This window comes from Zophobas morio, unplaced genomic scaffold (assembly GCF_036711695.1).
Source record: "Zophobas morio isolate AGI-343-1 ecotype UQ-CSIRO unplaced genomic scaffold, CSIRO_AGI_Zmor_V1 ptg000017l, whole genome shotgun sequence".
NCBI classification, from domain to species: Eukaryota; Metazoa; Arthropoda; class Insecta; order Coleoptera; family Tenebrionidae; genus Zophobas; species Zophobas morio.
Window position 1 is genome coordinate 7,440,366 of NW_026972122.1, and position 22,143 is coordinate 7,462,508.

Here is a 22,143-nt window from a genome sequence, read left to right on the forward strand (position 1 = left end):
AAATCGTATCTAAAATGTACAAAATATGATGAGTCTGTACTTGTGATTTATCATTCCATTCATATTTTTGGATTTGCATATGCAGGGTGACTCAAAAAAATTAATGAAGGCGTGAATTTATTTTATCGATTTAATCAGGAATTACAAAACCGAATGCTTTGAAATCTTGGGAATATTCTAAAGTTATTATAAGCATGGTAAACTTTTGTTCAAAATGTATTTGTTCATCCCTCCTAAAAAAATTGATGACGTCACCCTTAAATTTTGCTGAATAAATCCTATCTAAAATGCAAAAAATATGATGAGTTTGTACTTGTGATTTATCATTCCATTCATATTTTTTAGATTTTCTTAAGAAGTGGTTCAAAAAAATTAATGAAGTCAATTTATTTTATTGATTAAATTAAAGGCAACACTTATTATTAGTATTACACCCCAACCAACCCAATTTGCTAGACAAAAAATTTGTGAAAGGAAAAACTCGGTTGAAACATAAGGGTAGCACGCTTATTTACATCGACTTTAACATTACAGACCTGCATTTGTTTTAGTCGTTCACTTGGTTCCGCGAATGTGAAATAGACATGTTTATAATCAACCAATTGTGAATTTCACCGTCAAGAATTAAAATAAAACTCAATGTTTTATATAATAAGCGGAAGTCGAAGCAATAAAACCGATGGTCGTTTTGTTTACAGTTTCTCTGTTTGACTCTCAAGTATGCTGTTACGCCTGTCATCTTAAATTAAGAATGTTTATACATACACGATTTTCAGCTGCCTGGGATACGTATACGTGAGTAAATTGTTTCGTTATTGTATTGATTATTACAAATCAATATTCAAAACGACCCAATTCATTTTCCTGAAAATTTGAGAATATAATAATTTTATTCTTAGTATTACACTACATCTATCCCAAACTGATATACGTGTTCTTGCAAAAATGTTGATGACGTCATCGCAATTTTTTTTTAAATTCCCACTACAAAAATGTAATGAGAAAAAACACAATAGGCATGCAGTCGTCAAGTTTCCGACAGCGAGGGAAGTACTGTCTAAACTCTTTAGACCAATTTTTTATTAAAGCAATAATTACGATTGATCAGTTTATAGGGAATACATTTCTCTATGCCATAAAATAAAATCTCATAAAAGGTAGCAACTTTTTCGTCAAAGTTTTGACACACCAAACACGATTCCTAGCAAACAGATGCGTCAAAATGGTTTAAAAGTTCATAGTTACCATTAATAAAATCAAAAATACGAAAATTAGATTTCAAAGAAGGTGCAGATAAAGAGGAAAGAGACGAAGAATAAGGAGAATGATGACAACTACTAGTAAATATAGGATCTAATGCAGAGCAGACATCAAGATTATCAACGTTTGAAAATATAAGATCTAGGAATACATTTCTCATATTAGGAATTTTATTAATTTGTATCATATTCATTAGAACACATGTAGAACTAATTAAATCATATTCAAAAGAATTGTTGAAACCACAATCACCACCATCATTCCAATCAATATGTGCTAAATTAAAGTCACCAGCAATAACACACGACGACTCAGGAAAACGATCAAAAATTGATTCTATGTCTTGACAGAAGTTTACATAAGAAGTAAAATCACTTGCATGAGGGATATATACTCCACCGTCAATTAAGTTTAAATCATGATATTTCACATGGATGTAAATACTTTCGATAAAGTTTCCAAGAAGAATTACCGAAGATTCCAATTCCATTTTTACTGCTATCCGTATTCCACCTCCACGTATTTTAGTACTAGTATTAACACTTCGACCGACCCTAAATATATTATAGTTGTTTAAATTTAATTCAGAACTAGTAATGTTATCACTAAGCCAAGTTTCAGAAATAATAAGAACGTCATAAACACAAGAGTTAACCTTAATTGCGAAATCCTTTAATTTAAATCTTAATAATAATAATCCGATTTTAAAATTATAGCGTCTCATTTAAAACAATCATTGATCACATCATAACTTTTACAAATTTGACGTAATTTTTTTTTGACATATCAATAGCTTTTTATGAATTTTGTGCATTACTTTATTATAACCTGTATAACCTGAATTTCCAGGTTTTCATTATTTCCCCGACATTGAGATTTCACGAAGCAAAATGGGCTGTTTTCGATAATTAGCATATTTCACGAATTTTTTTCACCGAGAAAATAATAATCCGTGAATTTAAAACTACCTAGTTGGATTTTCTGTTGTACGCGTGCTACCTGCCTGAAAAAAATTAACAAGGTTTTATATTCGTCACGTTGCCACACAGCGACATCAGCACCATGAATAAGCCGTCGTAAAACCCCGCTCCCGCATCTTATTCTCATTATCAAATACTGTTTGCAGAATATTGACCTTTTTAATCAGACAGGGGAATCACAATATACGTAATATAAAGAGCTGCTCACATATTCGTGTTCAGTTTGAATTAACAGCCACAGTTCAAGATGTTGATTAAAATTCTGTGCTTGGCAGTTTTGCCTTACTTTGTGCAATGTAATTTCAGTGTATATGTTTTTAGTGGAAACTAATCGTTTTTTATAGGTGCCTGCCCTACAATTATTTCTAGGTCGCAATGGGGTGCCGCAGCTCCTAAACGAGTAATTCGTTTGAGACAAAATCCACCTCCTTTTGTTGTTGTTCATCATTCTGATACTCCGGTTTGTAATAGTGAATCCCAGTGCAAAACTAGAATTAAGAATATACAAAGCCAACACATGAAGAACAATGGCTGGGATGATATCGGCTACAACTTTGTGGTATGTGTAACAATTAAAACAAAGTTAAAAAGGTGATTTCATTTTTGGATGTTTTTATAGATTGGTGGTGACGGAAATGTATACGAGGGTCGTGGATGGGGCATTTTTGGTTCTCATGTACCAAGATATAATGGAAAAAGTATCGGTATTGTGCTGATTGGCAACTTTAATAGTAAGTTTTTTAAATACTATTGTAATAAGTGTTATTTTTATTGTAATTTTAGCTCAAAGACCCCCGCAGACGCAGTTGGATGCTCTGAAAAACCTTATTGCCTGTGCGAAAGAAAACAATTACGTGAAAGCAGATTATCATTTGATTGGTCATAGACAAGGAAAAGTAACAGAGTGTCCCGGAGATCAGTTGTTCAATGAAATTTCTAATTGGCCACAGTTTGATCCAAGTGTAAGGCCTTGATATTTTTTTATATTGTTATCGATTGTTACTGTTTTCAATAAAGGTGTATTTAATTGCATTTTTTTTTTGTTGCATTGTAAATACCGCAAAACAAAGTTTATCTGTCAATTAATAATAAATACAGATCAACTGTTTTGATATTGATATCTGTGAGACAAAGTTCAAGATTATTATTTTACAATATTGTACTATAAAAAAAGACAACTACGGACATGGACACACGGTAGAAGCATATGGAAAGGTACATACAAAAGAATTGACAATTCTTGGCGAAATTGAATAAGTCTGAAACGCCGATTTTGTATTATCAAAATCATAGCCCTTATCCAATCGTTTTAGTCGCTACTGGAACTAATTTTAGTAAGCCCTAGCAACTAAAAAGCCATGAACAGTAATCACAAAAATTACGGTGCTAGAGAACAAAATTGAGAATTTAAAGATATTTTTTTAATGTCTCTTGCTTATTAATCATGTCAAATTACCAATTAATATGTGTAGTCACCTTTTCACAACAAGAGACTTAACACATGGTTACAATGGTACATTTTTGCAAGAAAATATGGATTTTGCAATTTTGGAGCGGAGCCTAATTTCAAAATCGATATTTTCTTACACAAATTTTCCATTTTAAAAATGTTTTAAGTTTCATGTTGTGAAAAGAAGTCTACAGATATTAAAACAAAAAGGCAAAATATTAGACCGCCCACCCGCCCTATCTCAATTGTGATGATTTTTTTTATTCGTCGGGAAAGAAGGGGGCGGAGCTTAACTGTAAAATATTTATTTCTTTACAACAAATTAACAACATGTTTTTGAGTATCGTGTTGTTCAAACAATACTACATTGAAAATAAAAGACAAAATATAAACCCCGCCCACCCACCCCATCTCAATTGTGATATATTTTTTTAATTTTAGAAACTTAAAACACGTTCGAAATGGTAAATGTTTGTAAGGAAACATGGATTTTACACTTAGGCCTCACCTGTAGGTCTGTCAACGAATGAAAACTTCATTACTATTTAGATGAGGGCAGGTACGGGTGGCGCTTAATTTTTGAATACCAGGATACTCAAAAACATGTCTTACATGGTAATTTTTTTGTAGAGAAACAATAAGGATTTTGCAATTAAATTTCGCTACTTTGGCTCTCAACGCTTAAAAAAAAGATCACAATTGAGACCGGGCGGGTAGGCGGGGCTTATATTTTACTTTTTTTCTTAATATACCTAGTCCTCTTTTCAGACTAAAAAACTTAAAACATGTTTAAAATGGTAAATTCTTGTAGACAAATTAGGATCGTGCAAATAAGCTCCTCCCCTTGGTCTGACGTCGAATGAAAAATTCATCACAATTGAGCTTGGGATGGATATGGGTGGGGCCTAATTTTTGGCTTGTTTTTTTCTTAATATACATAGTACTCTTTGAACAACACGATACTCAAAAACATGTTCTTTGTTTCTTGTAAAGAAATAAGGATTTTGCAATTAAACTCACGAGGAATAAAAAAATCATCACAATTGAGACAGGGCGGGTGGGCGGGGCTCCATTTTGCCTTTTTTTCTTAATATGTGTAGACTTATTTCGACTACAAGAAACATGGTTACGATGGTACAGGCAATATCGATTTTGCAATTATGCAGACCTAGAGGCGGAGCCTAATTGTAAAATCGATATTTCCTTATACAAATTTTCCATTTTAAACATGTTTTCAGTTTCTTGTTGAGAAAAGAAGTCTACACATATTAAAACAAAAATACAAAATATATGCCCGCCCACCCGCCCTGTCTCAATTGTGATGATTTTTTTTATTCGCTGTGAACAAAGGGGGCGGAGCTTATTATTATAAATACTTATTTCTTTACAAGAAATTAAAAACATATTTTTGAGTATCGTCTTCTTCAAACAATACCATGTAATGCCATGTATATTAAGAAAAAAAGGCAAAATATAAACCCTGCCCGACCACCTCATCTTAATTATGATATATTTTTTTATTCTTAGAAACTTAAACGTTTAAAATGGTAAATCTTCGTAAAGAAATATGGATTTTGCAATTAGGCTCCACCTCTAGCTCTGCCAACGAATGAAAACTCGATCAGGGCAGGTATGGGTGAGGCTCAGTCTTTAGTTTTAATTTTTTGTTAATATACATAGCATTCTTTCAATAACACGATACTCAAAAACATGTCCTACATGGTAATTTCTTGTAGAGAAATAATAACGATTTTGCAATTAAATTCTGCTTCTTTGGCTCTCTAGACAATTGAGATAGGGAGGATGGGCGGGGCTAATATTTTATCTTTTTTCTTAATATACGTAGTCGTCTTTTCACAACAAGAAACTTAAAACATGGTCAAAATGGTAAATTCTTGTAGACAAATATGGATCTTGGAATTAAGTCCCGCCCCTCGATCTGACAACGAATGAAAAATTCATCACAATTGAGAATTGGGAACAGGGCGGGTATGGGTGGGGTCTAATTTTTGGCTTTATTTTTTCGTAATAAACATATTTACATTGTTTTCTTTGAACAACGCGATACCCAAAAATATGTTCTTAATTTCTTGTAGATAAATAAGGATTTTACAGTTAAGTTCCGCCCCCTTGGCTAACGACGAATAAAAAAAAATCATCACAACTGAGATAGGGTACAATATTAAGACTAATATTGCGATTCTCCGGGTAACGACAATTGGAAAATTTGGCTAATCCTCCACAGCAACAATTTTATTGTTAAACAAAGAAAATATTCATGAAAATAGATACAACTGGAGCGCACTCACGTTTCCGTCGTTGTCCGAGAAACACAGAAAAATCAGTTGACTAAACACCATTTTAATTTTATAAAATAACATACTCCTATACTTGTGCTTTATGAAGCCGCCTCAATTTTTTTACCCTAGGCATCCAGATTTTTGTAAAAATTTCCAGATTCCATCATTACATTTGATATGCGTGAAAAAGCTCTGACATGTGGTGAACTGTGTCGTCAAATCAAAAACAATTAATCCAATTTTCACAAAAATTTGTGAATATAGTCACTTTGCGCATTACTTTTGTTGTAGAAGCTGCCTAGAAACTTTTTACTGTATCTCATTTTCAACAAAAAAAGTCGACAATGTATCTAATACGTTTTCTAGAGTTTTGTAAGCTGAAAATAGTGATGGAAACCATGTTTCAAAATTACATGAAAATAAACTGGCTTTAAAAAAATTATTTAATAAAAGTTGTGGACTGGCTATATTTAAAATTTCATAACAATAAGTTTGTTAATAATGGCGTGGGGACTCCTCTTAATAATAATACAATATCAATTATAATCATGAAAGCTACTTACCCAGAAAGTTTTGGCCCATTTTAACTTAATTAATAAATTTAGTCGCATCCTCTGTTTTGAGGAGGTAGTGCTACGTGCTTAATCGTCGCATTCTTTCGACGTATAAACAATCGAAGTTAAGCATGTAAGTACTGATAATATAATTTTTCCCGTTGGTTATTTGCTTTTAATATGTGTATTTGACATATTCAGTGTCTATGCAGGGTTACAGGGGTAAACTGTGAACAGCGATTTACATGTGACAATCATATAGAGTGGGTGCACAAAAACCTTCTAGTTATAGTTCCGACTTTAATAGATTCGGTACACAAAAAAAATGTGATTATTGTGAGTAAATAAAATACTTTGGGGTAATGGTGGCCATTTGTCCCAATAGCCCCAAAACACTGAGGTAATAAGGGCCACCGTATATTTTTTAGTTTTGTAAATTTATATTTAGTGTTTTTTTTTTAACTAATGAGCAAAATGGCTTAGGAAGGCCACATTTCGTTTATTGATTGGACCATCTGATGGATCTAACTTGAATTTTTGTAGTAATACGTATAATTGTATTTTTTCATCTTTGAATTCAATATTATATGTAGTTAATTTAACTTAATTTTTTTAAATAAATACATATTTAGGACATAAAGCGAAAATTCAAAATTTTGGCAACACGACGACCATGCGTCTTTAATCGTTGATAAAAGAGAGCAGGAGAGTAAACAGATTAACTGGTATTTTTCCACTGTAATAAATTAACAAAATAAACATTAATCAGTAAAAATAGAACTTATCAGGTTAGATCACGTTCAGATTCAATCTAAAAAAAAACGAGTTTGCTTATCGCGTTGTATTGTTCGATCTGTACTACACAATTTGTTTTGATGATTCATAGTTTTTTATTTGCGATTTGTTATTATTAGAACCCGGACAGGGGCTAATCACCAGTGACCCAACCACAAGGCTACTCACTCCTGTCCGTTCTCTACTTATTATAACAATATTCAATTTGATGGGTTCTGTGCTAATGAAACTTGACAAAAAATACGTACAACACTGATTTTTCTTGGCAGGTGTTAAGAACAAACCTCTTATTTTACTTAGAAGGTCTAAATTAAAAAAAATACAAATTTTTATAGTAGCATTTTATTCTTCAAAACATTCATTATCGTATTGTGATTCTTTCCTTACTTCTGATTTAACAGCCCACGATTGTACTTCTCCCGAAGCAAAAATACCATATACGATACTTCCAAACACAAATATACCACTTGCTATACAAAAAACAATCTGCCATTCATGAGGAGACTGAAAAAACAACTTATAGTGCCTGTTCCTCAGAATCGTATCGTTATAAATTACTTTTGTAGTAACAATATAGCCTGTTAGTATGGGACTGCATATTCCCGCCATGGTAGCAAAAGTGTTACTTAAACCCATTATAACACTAGCATGTTGGGGTGCAATATCAAGGTAGTTTACTCTGTAACGATTAACTGTAAAACGTACTACTTCAAAAATTTTGTCACGTACCCAAATCCTGACCAAGAACACACCCCTAACCCAACAGCTACAACCAAACAAACGACAGTTCCAGCCGGCGAATCCAAATAAACAGCAGCCACCATGAAAATCGCATGAATTATAAATGCGCCACAATTGAAGATTTTTCGAACTTGTGTTGTAGTCAGTATTTTTCTTTCACGAAGCCAATCAGCCAATTGTCCAGAGAACTGGATCATAATCGCCATCGCTAAATAAGGTAGTCCAGAAAGGAATCCAGTTTTTTCGAGGTTGTAACTGAACATATCTAAAACAAAATTCTGCATTTTTTGACCTAATTCATTAGACTAACCTTTCATAAATGTAGGCAGTTGGGTCAAAAGGGTGTAGAAGCCCCAGTTGTCCGTAAAGTGGGACACCACGATAGCCCAAACCGGAGGAGACGTCAAAATTGCTTTCCAAGGGTGATTTATTTTTCGTTTTGCTTCAACATTTCCCAAAGACTGTCGGATATATTCTAGCTCTGCTTTAGAAATTCTAGGGTCGTCAGCTGGAGATTCGCTGACCAGCCACCACCAAAACACAAACCAAACTAGCGCTATAGCACCAAAGAAGTAAAAGATGCTGGACCAACCCAAAGCTGTAGCTAAGGAGGCACTAGCTGGCATTGACACAACTGTGCCTACGTAACTACCCGAGAAAGCAATGGTGGCCAATTTTGTTCGTTCTAGAGGTGGTGCCCATCTGGACCATACCGCATGGATACAGGGATAAGTTACCCCTTCAAACACTCCCTCTATTATTCGGATAGTTAGTAGAAGGTTTACACTTGTTCTGGCTAACACTGGGGTCAGTAAGGTTAAAAGTCCGGTAACACCAATTCCTATTCCAAAGACTCGTTTGCCTCCGACTTTAGCAGAAATCCATCCCCCAAGTAACTGGGTGGTAATGTACCCGTAGAAAAATGAACTAAGTACAAGACCCTGGATTTTGGAGTCCCAGTCGAATTCTGGTCCCTAAACAGTTTCTGTGTAGACGATAGTTATGGAGTTATTACACTTACATATATGATGGTACCGTTGTCCAGAGTTATAGTTTGATTTTCAGTCATGGCCACAATAGCAATACTTAGGTTTGCTCTTAGGGCATAAACGTTGAAAAATCCAAGAAAGGCAAGGCTTGCTACGACATACCTTCGCTTCTTCCAAAACATCCATTTTGGGTGATCACTGTTAAAAAAACTATATATTAATCGGAAACCTTTACCGAGTCGATACTAGTTAATGAAACTAAAAACAGATTACAAAAAAATTAATAAAATGTTCAGTACTTACCTCACTTCTTGAACTACCTGCTGATTGTCTCCTAGTTGTGTCATGTCGTTAGTGAGATCTTATTTCACAATGTCACAGGATAGGAAAAATAATAATAAACGGGGATTTTCTCGTAATCCACACACTTACAGTATGCTTAACTAAATAAAATAAAATGCATACTATATATAACTAACTATAATCTAATGAATAACTTACATACATTGTTCGATACCTATTATCTACTAAATTTAATAAATGTGGTTATATCTTTGATATTTTGGCAGTTGGGTAAACAAATTTAAACAACGTATTAGATTTGATTGTTTATCTGTGTCTAACGGACTTAAAGCATTACAGGACTGCTTTTCGAGGTGACATATAGTCATCATACAGTCAACATTATTATAAATTACAATAAACGTAGATATTTATACCTCAAAAACAGACGTCAAATTTATCTAATCATCCCCACCACTAATGCGATGACGTCACTTCAAAATTGTACATAGTAAATGGGTCTTAAATTGTATAAAATAACATAGTCCTACACATGTAGTTTACGACCCCGAATTGAGTTTTTACCCGAAACGTCCAGATTTTTGGAAAAAAAATCAAAATCATAAAACAACATTTTGCAATTTAATTTTGAATCTGCTAACCCGAATGTTTTGAAATGTTGCAGATGTTTTAAGGCTCTAAAGAGCATCATAAATCTTTAGTCAAAATATATTTGGTTATCCCCTCCAAAAACTTGATGACGTCAGCTCAAAAGTTTGCCGAATAAATCCTATCTAAAATGTACAAAATATGATGCATCTGTACTTGTGATATATCACTCCATTCATATTTTTTGGATTTGCATATACCGGGTGACTCAAAAAAATTAATGAATGCGCAAAATTTATTTTACTGATTTACTCAGGAACTACAAAACCGAATGCTTTGATATCTTGAAGATGTTTTAAAATTATCATAAGCATGGTAAATTTTTGATCACAATGTATTTGGTCGTCCCTCCTAAAAAATTTATGACGTCACCACAAAATTTTGCTGAATAAATCCTATCTAAAATGTACAAAATATGGTGAGTCTCTTCTTGTGATTTATCATTACATTCAAATTTTTTCGATTTCCATATACAAGGTGACTGAAAAAAATTAATGAATGCGTCAATTTATTTTATTGATTTAATCAGGAATTACAGAATCGAATGCTTTGAAACCTTGGAGATGTTTTAAAGTTACCATAAGCATGGTAAAATTTTTATCAAAATGTATTTGCTCTTATCCCCTAAAAAATTGATGACGTCACTCCAAAATTTTGCTGAATAAATCCTATCTAAAATGTGAAAAATATGATGAGTCTGTACTTGTGATTTACCATTCCGATCATATTTTTTGGATTTGCATATACAGGGTGACTCAAAAAAATTAATGAACGCGTCAATTTATTTTTTTTGATTTAATCAGGAATTACCGAACCGAATGCTGTGAAATCTTGGAGATATTTTAAAGTTATCATAAGCATGGGAAATTTTTTATCAAAATTTATTTGCTCATCCCCCCCTAAAAAAATTGATGACGTCACCCTAAAATTTGGTCAATAAATCCTTTCTAAAATGTGAAAAATATGATGAGTCTGTACTTGTGATTTATCATTCCATTCATATTTTTTCGATTTGCATATGACTGAAAAAAATTAATGAATGCGTCAATTGATTTTATTGATTTAATGAGGAATTACAGAACCGAATGCTTTGAAATCTTGGAGATGTTTTAAAGTTACCATAAGCATGGTAAATTTTTTATCAAAATGTATTTGCTCATCCCCCCTAAAAAATTGATGACGTCACCCCAAAATTTTGCTGAATAAATCCTATCTAAAATGTACAAAATATGATGAGTCTGTACTTGTGATTTATCATTCCATTCATATTTTGGGATTTGCATATGCAGGGTGACTCAAAAAAATTAATGAATGCGTGAATTTATTTTATCGATTTAATCAGGAATTACAAAACTGAATGCTTTGAAATCTTGGAGATATTTTAAAGTTATTATAAGCATGGTAAACTTTTGTTCAAAATGTATTTGTTCATCCCTCCTAAAAAAATTGATGACGTCAACCTTAAATTTTGCTGAATAAATCCTATCTCAAATTCAATAAAGATGATGAGTTTGTACTTGTGATTTATCATTCCATTCATATTTTTTAGATTTTCTTAAGAGGTGGCTCAAAAAAATTAATGAAGTCAATTTATTTTATTGATTAAATTAAAGGCAACACTTATTATTAGTATTACATTGGACCAACCCAATTTGGTAGACACAAAATTTTTTAAAGTAAAAACTCGGTTGAAACATAAGGGTAACACGCTTATTTACATCTACTTTAACATTACAGACATGCATTTGTTTTGTGCGCTGACTAGGTTCCGCGAATGTGGTATAGACATGTTTATAATCAACCAATTGTGAATTCCACCGTCTAAAATTAAAATAAAACCCAATGTTTTATATAATAAGCAGAAGTCGAAGCAATAAAACCGATGGTCGTTTTGTTTACAGTTTCTCTATTTGACTCTCACGTATGCTGTTACGCTTGTCATCTTAAATTAAGAATGTTTATACATAAACGATTTTCAGTTCCTTCTCATATTACACGCCGGCGCCGTATACGTGAGTAAATTGTTTCGTTATTTTATTGATTATAACAAATCAATATTCAAAACGCCCCAATTCATTTTCCCGAAGATTTGGGAATACAATAATTTTATTCTTAGTATTACACTACATCTATCCCAACTGATATACGTGTCCTTGCAAAAATGTTGATGACGTCATCGCAATTTTGTTTAAATTCCCACTACAAAAATGTAATGAGAAAAAAAACACAATAGGCATGCAGTCGTCAAGTTTCCTACAGCGAGGGAAGTACTGTCTAAACTCTTTAAACCAATTTTTTTTTTAGAAAAATGATTCATAACAACACTAGTGTCGTTATGAAAATTCATAACAGTACTAGTAATGTAAAGTATGCGTTAACGTAACTCGTTGTTAACGTGTTATCGGTATAGTTACAATATAGGATAAAATAAAAACAGTTATTTTTAAATTTTGTACATATATATCTGGGGTGAACGTGTATGTAGAACGAGCTAGATCTTGAAATCAGGCGCGGATCCAGGGGGGGGGGCAATTGCACCCATTGCCCCCCCCTGACACACGACCGAGGTACTTTATTTTGACCAATTTCAAAATTTTGAAATCGCATTTCATTTTGTAAATACAGTAGCTACAACCTCTATAATCCGAATTCACGATTATCCGAACATCCAGTAATCCGAACACAGGCTATTTGAAGTCGATGCTTCTTCTGAACTTGGAAACACGCACCTACTTGCACATCTTTGAAATTTTTAAAAATTGATATATTTCAATGCACTGAATTAATTATCTAATTCTGGAAAAAAGGTTGAAGTTACTGAATAAATGAGGTCCGAAATCTACAAGAAAAGATATTTAGGTAAAATCGTCGAAAGTGGGTCGAAATTTGCATGAGGAACATTTCACTTTTGAAAAAATTTCCTAAAAATTCTGAAAAAATTCAGGGATACGTATATCCCGACGTGCTGATTCCTAATATATAGCATGTTAATGGTAACCAAGCAATATTTTCGAAAATTCGGTGTGAAATTCGAATTTTTCGAAATTTTAAAAAATTGCCACAAGTATTTCAACTGGACGAATCTGGAAAAAAGGTTTAAGTTATCGAAGAAATGAAGCCAGAAGTGACTTCTGAGGTCCAAAATCTACAAGAAAATATATGTAGTTAAATTTCGCAAATCGTCGAGAATAGATAATGGAAAATTACATTTTTGAAAAATTCTGAAGTAATTCTGAAAAAATTCAGGGTATAGATTCCAGCGTGTTGATTCCAAAAAGATAGCGTGTTTATGGTCACGGAGTAATATTTTTTTAGAATGTATCTATTATCCATTGTTGCTTAAGAATTCTTTAATTTTGTTTAATAAAATTAAGGTTTATTTCTTGAAGGTTGTTTTCAACTGTATATGAAGTTGTTATTCAATTTCCTTTCAGATTTTTGGGAAAATCGCTGATCCGAACAAATCGTTAATCCGAACACACCTTTTTCCCAATTAATTCGGATTATCGAGGTTCTACTGTACAGTATACGTGTAACGAAAACAACCAAATGTCACCCATATTATGTGAAAAAGAGTATACTAGTTAAAATTTTATAATTTTTTTTGTTTAGAACGCATTTCTGGGAGATAAAATACTACAAAAATTGCCCCCCCTAAACGAAATCCTGTATCCGCGCCTGCTTGAAATGCACTGTTTAACAATCGAAATTTTTGTTAATTAAACAGATAAAATAATGTTGTAACTGTTGTCTCCAAATTTAATTGTGTTAATGGATTACGAAACACTTAATATAACGAGATTTGTAACAAACAACATCAATGGCCCATTCTTTAATTTCAGAGAACTAAAAATTGTTTGTCGTATCAACTGATCTTGTTGATAAATATTTACTTTAGTGTTTGATAACATTCTTTTCCCTCTCTTAACCTTTGTTTGAACGCAGTTTTTTTCTATCTCTACTGTTGTTTTTTCCTCTAGATTTTTGACATTTCCAATTATTTTCAGTTAGTTTTGATGACTTGTCCGCCGTAGAAAAAATGTCAATGTTTTTGCACCTTTTGATGACGTCGTGGGTACCCGGGTACCCTAAGTGATTTTACATGTGATAACAGCTATAAAATATAAAAAAAAAACTAAGAGGTTTTCAAGTATTTGAAATGATAGCAAAGTGTACATAACTCTAAGATAAAACATTTATTTGGAAATTTAACAATAAACTAAACAATTTTGTGTTCCTCATTGACACATCTATCACATACAGCCTTGTTCAGGCAATGTTCATTGCAAACAGGATTTTTGCAAATATCACATCTTTCCCTTGTCTTTCTACGCCATTGGCTCAATTGTGAGCAAAGAAAAGAGCTGCCAACAACACAAATACGTCCAGAGGCATCACGTTTTTGTTGGCTTTCGTCTGCTGCAAAAACTTGTGTTATTGGTCGATCAAGAACCTTTTTTTGGCCAGATCCTCGGCTTTGTCCAGCTTCACATTCAACAATAACAAAGAAAAACTAAAATATCTCGACGCACTATGCAGCAGGTCTGCATACTGTAACAACAACCGTACAAATGATTCTCACTGAAACGTGGCTTACTGATTCTGTGGCTAATTCAGAATTTTGTCCTGACAATTTTGAGATATACAGATCTGATCGTAAATTTAATAAAACTACTCTTACCAGAGGTGGTGGGGTTCTGATAGCAATGCGCAAATATTTCTCTGTTTTGCAGATTGATCTGTCCCCGCATGGTTTTGATGAGTTGCATTTAATTGACATTGTGGGGGTAAAACTTACATATAGATATGTCTCTTTCTACATTTTGGTAATTTATGTTCCACCCAAGTCATCTGTTGATGATTATATCTCATTATTTAATTTGCTCGGTAATCTTGCTGATTTATGGAATGATCGTGTGGTTATCATAGGTGACTTTAACATTGCTGAATATCATATTGGTTTAGAGAACAATATTGTTGGTAATAACAAGTTGTCTGCCCTAAGCACTTTTTTAAATCTTAATAACTATTGTCAGTTTAATACTATTATGAACACTAATGGCAGACTTTTAGATTTGATTCTTTCTAACTATGAGTGCTCTGTTAATGGTTGTCATGATTATCTTTTGCCAGAAGACAGTCATCATCCTTCTCTGGTAATTACCATAGATACTCATCAAGGAAAAAGTAAGATTTTAGGTAATTCTGAAATATTAGTTAAACGGTGGAACTTTCGGAAAGCTGATTATCCCAACCTTTATCACCATCTTGGGCAAATTAATTGGTCGTTTTTAAATGGAGTTAATGATCCGAATACTGCATGTACTTTATTCTACAATAAACTTATTAACATCCTTGATATTTATGTGCCCAAGACTCGTAACATTCGTCATAGCCCCTTCCCGCCTTGGTTCACATTTGACATTATTAATAAAATCAAATTTAAATGGAAACTTTGGTCTAGGTATAAACGAAGTAAAAGTTTAGAGGATCTTTTGAATTTCAAATCTGTACGTTCCGAAATAAAACGTGATGTCAAAATTGCCTATCGTGATTACATCTGCGATTTGGAAAATAACATAAAAGCCAATCCTAATAAATTCTGGACACATATAAGCAGACTTAAAAAACAAGGGGGTATACCGTCCCAAATGAGTTATAATAACAAGGTACTCTGTAATCCTGCAGATATAGTAAATGCATTTGCAACCCATTTTAGTTCAGGTTACACTGACTGTAAAGCCACAAATTTGAATGAATTCGTATGTGACTCTTACAATGATCTTATACAATTCAACACGATAAGTGAAGCAGATGTGTTTAAAGCGCTAAAAAAAATTAAGTGTAACTTAACGAGTGGTCACGATAATATTCCGGGTTTTTTATTATCTGATTGTGCTTCGGTGCTTTCTCATCCCTTATCAGTCATCTTTAATTTAATAATAAATTCTGCCATCTTTCCCGATATCTGGAAACATTCTATTATTTCTCCAATTTTTAAGAAAGGGAGTAGAAATACAATTGAGAATTACAGGCCCATTTCGCTAATTTGTAACTTTGCCAAAGTTTTTGAATTTGTTTTACATAAATTTTTGTTATTTAATGTTCGTAGTAAAATATCTGATTGTCAACATGGATTTGTAAGTAACCGTTCCACCATATCTAACCTCTGTGTATTCACACAGTTTGTTTCAGAAAGCTTTGATGCTATGCTTCAGGTTGACGTGGCCTATACTGATTTTTCCAAGGCCTTCGACAAACTTAATCATGATATTTTGCTGGTTAAATTAAGTAATTTTGGGTTTTCTGCTTCATTACTTTCATTGTTTAAATCGTATTTATCCAATAGGACTCAGTGCGTTAAATATAATGGTCATGTGTCAGATAGTATTTCTGTCTTGTCTGGAGTGCCTCAGGGTTCGGTTCTTGGACCTCTTTTGTTCGTGATTTACATAAATGACATCGCAAAGAGTATTAGTTCAAACATTCTTATGTATGCGGATGATTTAAAAATTTTTAGAACTGTTTCGAGTATTAATGACTGCCGGATGTTACAAGATGATCTGCAGAAATTTCTATGTTGGAGCAATTGTAACTTTCTCCCGGTAAATTTTGACAAATGCTTTATTATGTCATTTACTAACAAAAATATCCAAACCTTGTATCCCTATGATCTCAATAACACCATTTTGACTAGAGTTGATTCTTTCTGTGATTTGGGAGTCACTTTTGATTCCAAACTCTCTTTTGTAAATCACATAAATAATATATGTGCCAATGCTCTCAAATCACTCGGTTTTATACTAAGATGTGGCAGTAGTTTTAGTGACTTTGATTGTTTGAAAATTTTATATTTTGCTTATGTGCGATCCAAGCTTGAATATGCAAGTGTTGTTTGGTCTCCATTTTCTCGGATTCATATAGACACATTGGAGAAGATTCAACGACGTTTTTTGAAGTACTTAGCTTTTAGGGCGGATGGTGTTTATCCACCAAGGGGTTCGTCCCATATTACTCTTTTAAATAAATTTGGGTTTAGAGATTTACATTGCAGACGGACTATTGCATCGTTGAATTTTTTAAAAAAGTTGGTTCATTTTCATATTGATTGTCCGGATCTTTTGAGTCGATTATATTTGCTTGTCCCCAGATTGTCATCTCGTTCTCATGATTGCTTCTATTTGCCTACTCCTCGCTTAAACGTTGTAAAACACTCACCTATATACGAGATGTGTACTTTATACAATTCGGAACAGAATGCATTTGATATATTTAAATAAATAGGTTTTTTCTTTGTATATGTAGCTACATTCAGTCTGTTTAACTTTGCCTTCGTGGGTTCAGCTGTTGGTCATATATTTTGCTAAGGTGGTCAGTAATTGGGCTATTGCCTGTTGACCATCACTGACATAATAATATTAATAATAATAATAATAATAATAATAATTACTACAAGTGCAGGTTATGCACTTGTTCAGACTTGCATGAACGTGTTTATTGTCGATGATGTAATTCAGGTCGCTCCAGCGAATATACAAGATGTCAAATGATTTTTATATGACATAAAATACTAAATAAATGAGTGCAAATCAATAATTTTTCTATGGATACCCAGGTAACCAACCAGTCACATAAAGTTGTACTTTTTCCCAGTCACACAAAGGTTTTAAATGTGATAATTTTAATACATGTTGAAAATCCCGACTGACAATTATTAGTCATGTTTGTGATTTTTCTGTCAAGTTTGCAATATATTTAAAATTTTGTGATGGCACATATGACGCAATTTTTAATTTTTGGGCGCCAATTCAGTAGCTGCCACCTTCTTATTGGTTTTTTAGGAGCGATAGTGTCAAAATTGACAACTAACATTGCTGCCAATAATACGGAATCGCCAGACTCAAAAATTTGCGTACTTTACAGAATTATCTGATAGATATTCTCAATTTAAGAAAAAATGAATTTTATTGTTATTCTCTCATAGTTGTAAATTATAAACCTCCTACAATCCAGGTAAGGTATTTCATTTAATAAACGTTCAAATCCTTGTTTCAATATTATTATGCCTCTTCTGAGAGCTACCCAGTAAAACTGCTTGTTGCAAACAATATCACAAACATTCAGATTTGCGCAAGGTGTGATTAAAACTGCGACACAACAAAAAGTGGCGCCTGAATTTTAGAGTACATAAGTACCAGACGTCGTTTTTAGTGTCCTAAAATAAAAAATAAATCAAGAATTATCCAGAGTAATCTTGTAAAGTTGACAGTTTTAAGATTTAAATCGCATATAGTATCCTCTTACGTATTAGCCAATAACAACGTGATTATTTATAATAAATGAAAATGTGCAAAATAATTCGACGACGGCACAGTTTTCCCCAACACGCGCAGTTAATTTTTGCGACTTTCTAATCGGAAAATGCGAATTTTTGAACGATGCCAAGACGCGTAAATTTAATTCATTGTTTGTAAATTCACAGTTCATGTTAGAAATTTGATCGTTAACTAGTTCCAACACAATTAGCAATCAGGAATTTGCTTAGATAAATACTTACTAGGAGATTCCATGAAATTCACTTAGTCAGGATTCAGTCTTTTGTTTAAAAAAGGTATGAATAAGTTTCTGGATGCCTATACTTAAGTATTACATTATAGCACTTAAATTCTTCACACAAGATTGGTAATAGTTCATTAGCGGCAGTTAAATTAACAAAATTCATAATACCGTGAACTGACAGGGGGGATTAAAGATTTCTTTCCTTAAGTAGTTGACTACGTTGTAATCATTGTATCATCATCACATCACCGAGACCTATTTTTTCGCAACGTTTAAAAATACATCACCGAGACCTATTTCCTCGCTACGTTAAAGATTACATTACCGAGGCATTTCCTCGCAACGTGGAAAATTACATCACTGAGGCGTTTCCTCGCAACCTGGAAAACTATATCACCGAGACCTATTTTCTCGCAACGTTAAAAATTACATCACCAAGACGCTTATTCCTCGCAACGCTGACTGGCTATTTTTGTGTTTACTTATCATGCGTTTTGTTTGGGGTAAACAGTTCACGATATAAACCGTCAAAACAAATTGTTTTAAGTAACCAATCACTTGCATCTTGGCATAATGTAACATCATATAAATTCTTTGTTTGAATGTTGATAAAGTGTGGCAACTGGCAAATATTAATCTCATGTAAATTTGTTAGCTTTTCAATTTTCACCTCATACAATTTTTCTCTATCTCACAATTTTAACTTCCGTAATTTTCTCTGTTGTAAAATTTAAATTGGACGTAAACTTTCATGCTCTGCAGTTTCACGTAATACTTTATTTTCACAAAGTTACTTCACACCAAATCTTTTTTGTTTTTTTTCATCTTTGCTAGTTTTTGTTTTGTAAATATTTTGGTATAATTGATACCAGTGGCGGCTCGTGGTGGATTTTGTTAGGGGGGCAACTTGGTAAAAAAATATAATTAGAATTACAAATTTAGTAACCACTCATAACTTTGCATAGAAATAATTGCAAACTTGCAATACGGTACAAAGCTGATATGGGCAAGTATTTTAAAAGCAAAAATAATAAAACTTACTCCAATTTAAGTTAAAACGATGCCGGTGACACATGCTCAGAGTTTATTGAAACTATACTTTTAAAATTTTATGTTAATATATAATTATAAAACCGGCGCACAGAAAAACTTGGGTTTAATTAACTGTCTTATATATGAAGTCCATCCTTCGATTTTTTTTGAGAAACAAAATGATCTATCACAAGATCATTAAAATTGTCTGTTTGTTGAATTAAAGCTTTTTCTATAGACAACATTGAAAGAGCGTTTAATCGGTCGCTACTCATAGTGTTTCGTTTCAGTGTTTTTATTCGAGCCATACTTAGTTGAGAAACAGCGTTCATCTTCTGTAGTTGTCATGGGAATTGTGCATACAATATTAAGAAGTTTTATGGTTTCGGGAAACACTGACGAAAGGTTATTTTCTATAAAAAACCGAAGAAGAGACAATGCTCCTCCAGCAGTTTGAAAATCATCCCTGTTGTAAATAGCGGTCAATTCTCCTTTTAAAACTGTTGCATCTAAGTGAAATTTGCTTACTGCACTTTGAAATGTATCTTCGGGAAAGGTCATTTGATAGTCCTTAAAGGCTTGGATCAAAAAAAGGTGTGACAATGACAAATAACAATTTGTAGATGAAAAACGTGATTCTATATCTACAATTATCGCATCACATACTCGTTGTGCAATTAATTTTAAGTAATTGGTGTTTCGTGGGCGTTTTGCTGATGGTTCCTCTTCATCTCGATAATAATTAAGCGATTGTCTTATATGTTCTACAGATTTTTTAAAATCTTGTACATACTTTTCAACTGCTGCGGAATCTACACTTCGTTTTTGTAACTGATTGTATAGTATGTCACAGTTGGGCATTATTTTATTAAAAACATGGGGCCAATAATTAAATTCATAATCTTTCAGGAAATTAACGAGCCCATTTGATTTTGTAACTGTTTTGCTGTCATCTTCCCTTTCAATGATTGTTTCTAAACAATTTATTAAATCATTTTTATATTGAAAGATAGTCGCAATTGTTCTGGATTTAAAGTTCCAACGAGTAGCAGGTCCATGAGGTAGTCGTTTGTGAACTACTTCATCTAAAACTGCAGTTCTTTTGGGTGAACGAGAGAAAAATGCTGAAAACGCTTCCGAATTAGAGAAAAAAAAATTTACAGACTTGTGAATGTTTGCTGCTCTCTTAATAATTAAATTTAATTGGTGAGCATAACAATGTATATATTCTGCGTTTGTATAAAAAGTTTTAATGCGAGCTTGAACACCTTCATTGTGGCCACTCATGACTGACGCTCCGTCATATGTCTGTGCTATCAGTTTCTCGGGGCGTTCATTTAGTTTAAGTTTTTCTAATTCATTGAAAATACAAGTACTTATTGCTTCAGCATTCGGTTCGGTTGGAGTAAAAAAACCCATAAATCTTTCATGTATTACACCATTCAGAACATATCGCACGATAAAATCCAACTGAGAAATTGTGGAATTATCAGTTGCTTCGTCAGCTTCGATTGCAATATAATCACACTGTGTAATCTCGTCATTTATTAATTGCAACGATACTTCTAGAATGGAATCCAGTAATTCATTTTGGATTGTTTTGGATAATCCTGAAAAGACTTTATTCTGTGATTTTTCAATATGTGTTTTAAGGACATTATCCACTTCCGCGAGTAAATTTACCAAACCACGAAATATGCCCGGGTTTGAAGAAGTTTCGCGTTCGTCGTGCCCGCGTAAAGCAACTTCAAAAGCTCCACAAAATTGTATGCAGTCTATTAACTTGCTTAAATATATCTATTGTGCTTTACTTCCTCATTATGTTTTTTCACATTTAAACGATAGGCCGAATCCAATTGATTCTGAATATTTACTCTACCAAGAGTAGCATATTCGACGGCATAAAATAAATGTCTTGCTGCGATCTTATGCTTTTTAATTTTCTCACCTAAATGTTTCAAATCCTTGACGCCAGTTTCCACCCAAGATTTATCACAATCGCCTTTATCCATTACCAAACACACAAAACAGAAAAAGCCATTTTGTTCGGCACTCCACACAACCACTCTGCACATTCATAAAATCTATGATTAAAGTGTCTTGTTACAGTTTTATTTTTCACTATAGACGTTTGTTTCAAACTTAAGTCCGGCCGAGGTACTCCCTATCCCTTCAGTTGAAGACGTTCTTCGAAAGTAAAATTTCCACTCAACTTCCGGTTTTTAATCGCGGAGACAGTATTCATTTTACAAAAAAATAACGAAATAACCCATAAGCACACGAATTTTGTACGTGAGATGAGCAGTTCGCGCCTGTTGCATTCTTGCATTAACGCCATTAGCTCATTTAACAATGCATTTCTTTTGTGATTGGCTCGGGCATCTGTGTATATTGCCCGGTGAAGATTCAATTCAACGAATCAAAAGTCGAAATTTATAGCGCGCAGATTAACGTTTAAATGTACAGGAGCAGCTGAAACTGTTGCCCGAAACCATTTATAATTCATTCAAAGTAAGATTTTTGACTGGAAAA

The 22,143-nt window shown here is 33.1% G+C and overlaps 2 protein-coding genes across 4 annotated transcripts; one reads left to right on the forward strand and one right to left on the reverse strand.

Moving 5' to 3' along the window:
* The first annotated feature begins 2,426 nt into the window (after positions 1 to 2,426).
* On the forward strand, positions 2,427 to 3,272 carry LOC135130142 (peptidoglycan-recognition protein SB1-like). Its single transcript, XM_064057476.1, has 4 exons — positions 2,427 to 2,536; positions 2,585 to 2,799; positions 2,860 to 2,971; positions 3,024 to 3,272. Exons 1-4 carry the CDS (start codon positions 2,488 to 2,490, stop codon positions 3,212 to 3,214), a joined length of 567 nt encoding a protein of 188 aa, XP_063913546.1. The 5' UTR covers positions 2,427 to 2,487; the 3' UTR covers positions 3,215 to 3,272.
* A 4,393-nt stretch (positions 3,273 to 7,665) lies between these two features.
* LOC135130140 (sialin-like) lies at positions 7,666 to 9,749 on the reverse strand. Of its 3 annotated transcripts, none has more exons than XM_064057473.1 (7): positions 9,575 to 9,749; positions 9,373 to 9,512; positions 9,102 to 9,267; positions 8,391 to 9,054; positions 8,069 to 8,345; positions 7,898 to 8,018; positions 7,666 to 7,843 (listed from the first exon to the last, which is right to left on the reverse strand). In XM_064057473.1, the coding sequence occupies exons 2-7, from the start codon at positions 9,414 to 9,416 to the stop codon at positions 7,682 to 7,684; spliced, it is 1,434 nt and encodes a 477-aa protein (XP_063913543.1). In that variant the 5' UTR covers positions 9,417 to 9,512; positions 9,575 to 9,749; the 3' UTR covers positions 7,666 to 7,681. The 3 variants fall into 3 exon arrangements, with proteins under 3 accessions (XP_063913543.1, XP_063913542.1, XP_063913541.1); XM_064057472.1 differs by having other exon boundaries at positions 9,373 to 9,507; positions 9,571 to 9,749; XM_064057471.1 differs by having other exon boundaries at positions 9,571 to 9,749.
* Between the last annotated feature and the right edge of the window lie 12,394 nt (positions 9,750 to 22,143).

Excerpts from the sequence above, each read along its gene's own strand:
- LOC135130142 (XM_064057476.1), top strand. The coding sequence starts at position 2,488 with ATGTTGATTAAAATTCTGTGCTTGGCAGTTTTGCCTTACTTTGTGCAA. Across the intron at positions 2,800-2,859 it reads ATATCGGCTACAACTTTGTG|ATTGGTGGTGACGGAAATGT; the intron begins GTATGTGTAACA and ends ATGTTTTTATAG. Across the intron at positions 2,972-3,023 it reads GCTGATTGGCAACTTTAATA|CTCAAAGACCCCCGCAGACG; the intron begins GTAAGTTTTTTA and ends TTGTAATTTTAG.
- LOC135130140 (XM_064057473.1), bottom strand. The coding sequence starts at position 9,416 with ATGACACAACTAGGAGACAATCAGCAGGTAGTTCAAGAAGTGAG. Across the intron at positions 9,268-9,372 it reads CAGGTAGTTCAAGAAGTGAG|TGATCACCCAAAATGGATGT; the intron begins GTAAGTACTGAA and ends TTTTTTTAACAG. Across the intron at positions 8,346-8,390 it reads ACTGCCTACATTTATGAAAG|ATATGTTCAGTTACAACCTC; the intron begins GTTAGTCTAATG and ends ATTTTGTTTTAG.